Genomic DNA, 8,529 nt, shown 5'->3' on the forward strand with positions numbered 1-8,529 from the left:
TCCTAGAAGATAGGCAGAATATTATCAACCCCGTGTTATGATGGGGAAGACAAGGTTCAGGGAAGTTGAGTAATTTTGATTAAGGTCACAGAGTTAGTAGATAGTGAACCAGAATTCACATCCAAGTTTGTCTCACTTTAAAATATCTATTTTTTAGAATTGTATCGTGTTATGTTATACACGTTTGTCTTCTTGGCTACACGCTTGGAAGAGAAGGAAGCAGATTTCATTCATTTTCGTATCTCCTTCTCTGAGTACTTAACACACTATAAGTACTTAGTCCTTTGCCCTCAAATAAAGAATCTGCCATTGAAGACATGCAATGAAGGAGTATGTAAAGCATCCACTAAGAACAGTAGGCCAGGTGCGGTGGCTCACGCCTGTAATCCCAGCACTTTGGGATGCCAAGGCGGGCAGATCACTTAAGGTCAGGAGTTTGAGACCAGCTTGGCCTAAATGGTGAAACTCTGTCTCTACTAAAAATACAAAAAAATTAGCCAGGTGTGGTTTTGCACGCCTATAATCCCAGCTACTGGGGAGCCTGAGACAGGAGAATTGCTTGAACCTGGGAGGTGGAGGTTGCAGTGAGCCAAGATCGTGCCATTGCACTCCAGCCTGGGAGACAGAGCAAGACTCTGTCTCAAAGAAAAAAAAAAAAAAAAAAAGAAAGAAAGTAAACTGCTCTATAGGCAACTTAGGTATACACAGAAACCTCTGAACCATCATTTGTAGATTTTAATATAAAGTAACTGTGGCTGGGCGCGGTGGCTCACGCTTGTAATCCCAGCACTTTGGGAGGCCGAGGCGGGCGGATCACGAGGTCAGGTGATCGAGACCACGGTGAAACCCTGTCTCTACTAAAAATACAAAAAATTAGCCGGGCGTGGTGGCGGGCGCCTGTAGTCCCAGCTACTTGGAGAGGCTGAGGCAGGAGAATGGCGTGAACCCGGGAGGCGGAGCTTGCAGTGAGCCGAGATTGCGCCACTGCACTCCAGCCTGGGCGACAGAGCGAGACTCCGTCTCAAAAAAAAAACAACAACATAAAGTAACTGTAAGCCGGGCACAGTGGCTCGCACCTCTAATCCCAGCACTTTGGGAGCCCAAGGCGGGTGGATCACTTGAGGTCAGGAGTTCGAGACCAGCCTGGACAACTTGGGGAAACGCTGTCTCTACTAAAAATACAAAAATTATCCGGGGCATGGTGGCAGGCACCTGTAATCCCAGCTACTCAGGCGTCTGAGGCACAAGAATCACTTGAACCCGGGAGGCACAGGTTGGAGTGAGCCAAGATTGTGCCACCGCACTCCAGCCTGGGCAACAGAGTGAGTCCCCGTCTCAAAAAAAAAAGTAACTGTCAAGTACTAGAGTTACTCCAGCTTTGTCTGAGAATGTATGACTGTAAATTACAGCAGAAGCAGCAATGCTTGGGAAATATCCAAATATCCAAATCATTCTCTACACTTCTCAGCCTCCCTTGCAGAAATGGGAGGGATCATGTGATTCCTTTGGCTAAAGACCTATGAATGGAAATAACTTGTGTCATTGTGTCCTCTCTAGTCAGAGCCAATTAAATATGAGGTATAAATTATCTCTCCCTCCCCACCTTAAAAGCTACATGTTGCGATGTATCCCAAGAAGGTAAACTTTTGTCCCTCCATCCAGACTTCAATCTTGCTTGTAAAGCCTTTTTGAAAGATAGGAACAGCAAAAACAAAGCAAAACACATGCACACAACACAAACAATATCCTTTGTGTTAGGCCACTGAGAATACAAGCCTTGTTACTTCAGCATAGCAATCTGAATAATACACCCTAGTACTACTCAATTTTATCTACTGGAGAGAAAGCACCATGCCTCTGTACAAAGCAAAGTGGAAAACAAACTATTCAAAGGCCACAAGGTGGTGCTATTTCTACAGTAATGTGATGACATTTTTATTATATATATATTTTTGACATAGGGTGGGGTCTTGCTATATTGCCCAGGACAGTCTCAAATTCCTGGACCCACATGATCCTCCTGCCTCAGCCTCCCAAGTAGCTGAAACTACAGGTACTTTTTGAAGCAAATTAAAAGCTAACAAAATGGAATCTTTTTTTTTTTTTTTGAGACAGAGTTTTGCTCTTGTTGCCCAGGCTGGAGTGCAATGGTGTCCTCTTGGCTCACTGCAACCTCTGCCTCCTGGGTTCAAGCAATTCTCCTGCCTCAGCATCCTGAGTAGCTGGGATTACAGGCATGCGCCACCACGCCTGGCCAATTTTGTATTTTTAGTAGTGACGGGGTTTCTCCATGTTGGTCAGGCTGGTCTCGAACTCCCGACCTCAAGTGATCTACTCTCCTCGGCCTCCCAAAGTGCTGGGATTACAGGTGTGAGCCACCACACCTGGCCTACAGCAAAAGGGAATCTTTAGTTCTTAAAGTTTTATATATGACATCACTCAAGTAGACTGTTGTTTCCAGAGAAAACAGTCTGTACAATTGCCTCTGTACAGTTCCAGAATGAACATCCTGCAGTTTCTGAAAGAGCATTTGTGGGCCAATCTAGAAGATCACTGTGATGGTTAATATTAAGTGTCGACTCTGCCTAGGAATTTCCCTTATCTCCTTCGCAGTGCAGCTCCTTCAATCTCACCATGGCCTCTGCCAGAATGCAGATCCTGGGAGTCGTCCTGACACTGCTGGGCTGGGTGAATGGCCTGGTCTCCTGCGCCCTGCCCATGTGGAAAGTGACCACTTTCATCGGCAACAGCATCGTGGTGGCCCAGGTGGTGTGGGAGGGCCTGTGGATGTCCTGCGTGGTGCAGAGCACTGGCCAGATGCAGTGCAAGGTGTACAACTCACTGCTGGCACTGCCGCAGGACCCGCAGGCTCCATGTGCTCTCTGTGTCATTGTCCTCCTTGTGGCCCTGTTCGGCTTCCTGGTCTACCTTGCTGGGGCCAAGTGTACCACCTGTGTGGAGGAGAAGGATTCCAAGGCCTGCCTGATGCTCACCTCTGGGATTGTCTTTGTCATCTCAGGGGTCCTGACGCTAATCCCAGTGTGCTGGACGGCGCATGCCATCATCCAGGACTTCTATAACCCCCTGGTGGCTGAGGCCCAAAAGCGGGAGCTGGGGGCCTCCCTCTACTTGGGCTGGGCGGCCTCAGGCCTTTTGTTGCTGGGTGGCGGGCTGCTGTGCTGCACTTGCCCCTCGGGGGGGTCCCAGGGCCCCAGCCATTACATGGCCCGCTACTCGACATCTGCCCCTGCCATCTCTCAGGGGCCCTCTGAGTACCCCACCAAGAATTACGTCTGACATGGGGGGGAATGGGGGCTCCGCTGGCGCTAGAGCCATCCAGAAGTGGCAGTGCCCAACAGCTTTGGGATGGGTTCGTATCTTTTGTTTCTGCCTCCTGCTATTTTTCTTTTGACTGAGGGTATTTAAAATTCATTTAAAAACTGAACCAAGAAGATGACTCAGACTCCCACTTAGGCTCTGCTGTTTCTCACCCTTGGATGATGGAGCCAAAGAGGGGATGCTTTGAGATTCTGGATCTTGACATGCCCATCTTAGAAGCCAGTCGAGCTGTGGAACTAACGTGGAGGCTGCTTGCTGTGCTGGCCTTTGCAACAAGACAGACTGTCCCCAAGAGTTCCTGCTGCTGCTGGGGGCTGGGCTTCCCTAGATGTCACTGGACAGCTGCCCCCCATCGTACTCAGGCCTCTGGAGCTTCTGTCTTCACCCCTGGAAAAGCAAGTGATCTGTTAACAAAGGACTGCCCGCCTCTGGAACTTCTGACCTCTGGCTCCTCCGTCCTGGATGTCCACCCCACAGGATCAGGTCCCAGCTATGTAGACCCCCGCCCCCACCTCCAACACTGCACCCTTCTGCCCTGCCCGCCCCGCCTCACCCCCTTTACACTCACATTTTTACCAAATAAAGCATGTTTTGTTAGTGAAAAAAAAAAAAAAATTAAGTGTCAACTTGATTGGATTAAATGCTGTAAAGTATTGTTCCTGGGTGTGTCTATGAGGGTGTTGCCAAAGGAGATTAACATTTGAGTCAGTGGACTGGGAGAGGCAGACCCACCCTCAATGTTTCACCATCTAATCACCTGCCAGGGCAGCTAGAATAAAGCAGGCAGAAGGTGGGATGAGCTGACTTGCTGAGTCTTCCAGCCTTCATCTTTCTCCTGGGCTAGATGCTTCCCGCCCTCGAACACTGGACTCCAAGTTCTTCAGCTTTTGGACTCTTGGACTTACAACAGTGATTTGCCAGGGGCTCTCAGGCCTTTAGCCACAGACTGAAGGCTGCACTGTCAGCTTCCCTACTTTTGAAGTTTTGGGACTTGGACTGGCTTCCTTGCTCCTCAGCTTGCTCACGGCCTACTGTGGGACTTCGCCAGATGGTGTGACTCAATACTCCTTAACAAACTTCTTCATATATACTTCTATCCTATTAGTGCTGTCCCTGTAGAGAACCCTGACTAATACAGTCACCCTGAACCAAACTAAAAAAAAAAAAAAAACACCAAAACTTTCTCTCACCAACAGCAGTCTGGCCTCAGGTCTTTCTCGTCTGTTATTAAGAAAGAGGAAATTTTTTTTTTGAGATGGAGTCTCGCTCTATTGCCCAGGCTAGAGTGCAATGGCGTGATCTTGGCTCACTGCAACTTCCACTTTTTGGGTTCAAGCAATTCTCTTACCTCAGCCTCCCGAATAGCTGGGATTACAGGTGTGTGCCACCACACACCAGCTAATTTTTGTATTTTTAGTAGAGACAGGGTTTCACTATGTTGGCCAGGCTGGTCTCAAACTCCCGACCTCAGGTGATCTGCCCGCCTCGGCCTCCCAAAGTGCTAGGATTACAGGCATGAGCCACCACGCCCGGCCGAGAAAGTAAATTTATTTTAGCCTTGTAATATGATCAGTTGAGTCCAGAATCCATCCCTCTGCTGATCCTTGCTTTCATTTCATTTTATAATAATGGGTTATTTTATGTATTAATATATAGGCCTGAGGGAAGGGGGCACATGCAGGGAGAGCCATACAGGAGGAAGGGCTCCTTTTCTAGGAAATCTAATCTGTAATTAAATAATCAGCTGAAAATGACCAAGTCTTTCTGGCTCAGTTCTGAGCCTTTCAGGATCTCCTACTGACTCGACTAATCCAGCTCAGGTGCTCCTCTTTGGTGCTGTAAGAGCACCATACTGAAATAGTCATTTTTTCATGATTCTACTGGACTGTAAGCTTCTGGAGAACACGGACCATAAAATGCAATAGAGCACAGTGGTTAGGCCACAGGCTTTGAAGTCAGACAGACCTGGCATCTCATGTGGGCTTTGCAACCTCACAGGCTATTTCCTCAGGTAAATTACCTAGCCAATCTCATCTTTAGTTTCTTCATCTGTGAAACAAGGATATTATCTCGTCCATGGGTTGATCATGAGGATTAAAAAAACAAAGCACTTAGTGTAGTACCTGGCACATAATAATACCCAACAAATAATAACTATTATTAGTGAAATGAGGCATCTTAGAATTCTGAGTACCTGCCATATAGAATGTACTGAAAAACTATTTGGTAAATAAATGATAAAATGAAGTAAACCAGCAGAATGGTCTTTTTCATGTACAATTTTGTTTTTTTAATGATTTTAGATACTAAAATTGTAAATTGGCAATTTTTTTTTTTTTTTTTTTGAGACACAGTCTCACTCTGTTGCCAGGCTGGAGTGCAGTGGCTCAGTCACGGCTCACTGCAATCTCCACCTCCCAGGCTAAAGTGATTCTCCTGCCACAGCCTCCCGAGTAGCTGAGATTACAGGCGCCTGGCACCACGCCTGGCTAATGTTTGTATTTTTTTTAGTAGAGACGGGGTTTCACCATTTTGGCCAGGCTGGTCTCGAACTCCTGACCTCAAGTGATCCACCCACCTTGGCCTCCCAAAGTGCTGGGATTACAGGTGTGAGCCACCGTGCCCAGCTGGCAACTAGTTGTTCTTTTAAATACTTCATTAAAGGAGAATTATCATTAATTCAACTAGAGAAATAAAGTTAATAAAAATTAACTACAGTCAATCTTAGTTACGTGTTATGGAAAAATATTAATTATCCTATCCCATGGTAAATTCTCAAGCACAGTTATTTCTTTTTTTTTTTTTGAGACGGAGTCTTGCTCTGTCGCCCAGGCTGGAGTGCAGTGGCGCGATCTCGGCTCACTGCAAGCTCCGCCTCCCGGGTTCACGCCATTCTCCTGCCTCAGCCTCTCCGAGTAGCTGGGACTACAGGCGCCCGCCACGACGCCCGGCTAATTTTCTGTATTTTTAGTAAAGACGGGGTTTCAACGTGGTCTCGATCACCTGACCTCGTGATCTGCCCGCCTCGGCCTCCCTAAGTGCTGGGATTACAAGCGTGAGGCACCGCGCCCGGCCTCTTTTTTTTTTTTTTTTGAGATGTACTCTCACTTTGTTGTCCAGGCTGCAGTGCAGCAGCACAATTTTGGCTCACTGCAACCTCCACCTCCTGGGTTCAACGGATTCTCCTGCTTCAGCCTCCAGAGTAGCTGGGATTACCAGCACGTGCCACCACGCCCGGCTAATTTTGTATTTTTAGTAGAGACAGGGTTTCCCCATGTTGGCCATGCTGGTCTCGAACTCCTGAGCTCAGGTGATCCTCCCGCCTCACCCTCTCAAAGTGCTGGGATTACAAGCGTGAGCCACGGTGCCCGGCCAAGCACAGTTATTCTACTGAAACCTGTTACAGACGAAGTTGTCCAGAGCATTTGACTCTAGATACCATGAATCCATCTAAAAAGAAGAAATCTACTTAAAGACAGTATTCAAGGCTGGGTATAGTGGCTCATGCCTGTAATCCCAGCAATTTGTGGGACTGAGGCAGGTGGATAATTTGAGGCCAGGAGTTTGAGACCAGCCTGCCCAATATGGCAAAACCCCATCTCTCCTGAAAATACAAAGATTTGACAGGTATGATAGTGTTCATCTGTAACCCCAGCTACTTGGGAGGCTGAGGCATGAGAATTGCTTGAACCTGTAAGGCAGAGGTTGCAGCAAGCCGAGATTGCGCCACTGCACTCCAGCCAGGGTGACAGAGCAAGACTGAGTTAAAAAAATAATAATAAAAGGCAGTATGCACAAAGTGTTCAGATCAGCCGTCAGTCCAGACTCACCTTATGGATGGATCCTAGAGATAAGCCTTGTTATTCCTTTCAGCATTGTCCTTGTACTCTTAAAAAAAAAAAAAAAGTGAAAGGTAAAGCACAAATGGGAAAAAATATTTGCAACATGGGAAACTGACAATGGATTATTATGTGTTAATAATATGGAGTAATATCTAGAATATATAAAGTATGCCTACAGCCTAATAAAGAACAATGAGCAAAAGACACAAACAAGCATTTCACAGAAAAGCAACACAAATGGCTAGCAAACCCATGAAAATATTTTTCAACCTCATTACGAATCAGGGTAATGCTAATTAAAACCATGAAAATGAGATACCATTCGAAACCACCTTATTACAAAAATAAAAAGTCAGGGCCAGGCATGGTGGCTCACGCCTGTAATCCCAGCACTTTGGGAGGCCGAGGCAGGTGGATCACCTGAGGTCAGGATTTTGAGACCAGCCTGGCCAACATGGTGAAACCCTGTCTCTACCAAAAAAAAAAAAAAAAGAAAGAGAAAAAGAAAAACATTTCTACATGTACACTGAGAAATAGAAATAAAGATGTTCATATTAGCAGAGTACAAATTATAAAAAGACTGTAAAAAAAACAAATGTCCATATGATATGTCCATTGACAGAACATTGGATAGATACAGTCATAGAATGGAATACTGGAAAGCAATACAAAGAACAAATTACCATTACATGCATCAATATGGATCTCAAAAATGCATACTGAGTGAACACTATTACATCTAGCATAGTATGACATGTAAAATAAAAAACCAAAAAACTTCATTGATTATTTGGGAGATATATATATATAGGAAAACTGAAACAAAAAGGCAAGAGAATGATAAGAACAACAAATAGAATAATAGTTACTCTTAGGGAGAAAGGAAAAAGATTGGGGCAGGTACACAAGGAAACCGATAATAAGCTATTACTAACACTGGATAATGGATACATGAGTATTTGTTTTATTATTTTTATAACATGTGTATTATATTATTTTGCATGCTGAAAATACTTAAAAAGCCTGAATCTTTTGGAGCTAAAAGAGATTTAAAATACTTAAATGTAACTCTCAATATCCAGTAGTTATAGAATAACTTAAGTTAAATGTCTATGTAATTGATTAGTTCATTTTGGCTATCATTTTCACTTTTCTTTTTTTTTTTTTGAGACAGAGTCTCGCTGTGTCACCCAGGCTGGAGTGCAGTGGCGCGATCTCGGCTCACTGCAACCTCTGCCTCCTGGGTTCAAGCAATTCTCCTGCCTCAGCCTCCCAAGCAGCTGGAACTATAGGTGCCCGCCACCACGCCCGGCTAATTTTTTGTATTTTTATTTATTTTTTTATTATT

General features: G+C 45.4%; 2 protein-coding genes across 2 annotated transcripts in view; both read left to right on the forward strand.

Annotated features, from left to right (window-relative positions):
• THBS3 (thrombospondin 3) overlaps window positions 1-8,529 on the forward strand; it is a 54,265-nt gene that overhangs the window by 30,108 nt on the left and 15,628 nt on the right. The gene's annotated exons all lie outside the window — the stretch shown is intronic.
• On the forward strand, window positions 2,635-3,371 carry LOC116469326 (claudin-6-like). Its single transcript, XM_032154339.2, has one exon. The coding sequence runs from the start codon at window positions 2,635-2,637 to the stop codon at window positions 3,295-3,297; it is 663 nt and encodes a 220-aa protein (XP_032010230.1). The 3' UTR covers window positions 3,298-3,371.

This window comes from Hylobates moloch, unplaced genomic scaffold (assembly GCF_009828535.3).
Source record: "Hylobates moloch isolate HMO894 unplaced genomic scaffold, HMol_V3 SCAFFOLD_5, whole genome shotgun sequence".
Taxonomy (NCBI): Eukaryota; Metazoa; Chordata; class Mammalia; order Primates; family Hylobatidae; genus Hylobates; species Hylobates moloch.

Excerpts from the sequence above, each read along its gene's own strand:
- LOC116469326 (XM_032154339.2), top strand. The coding sequence starts at position 2,635 with ATGGCCTCTGCCAGAATGCAGATCCTGGGAGTCGTCCTGACACTGCTG.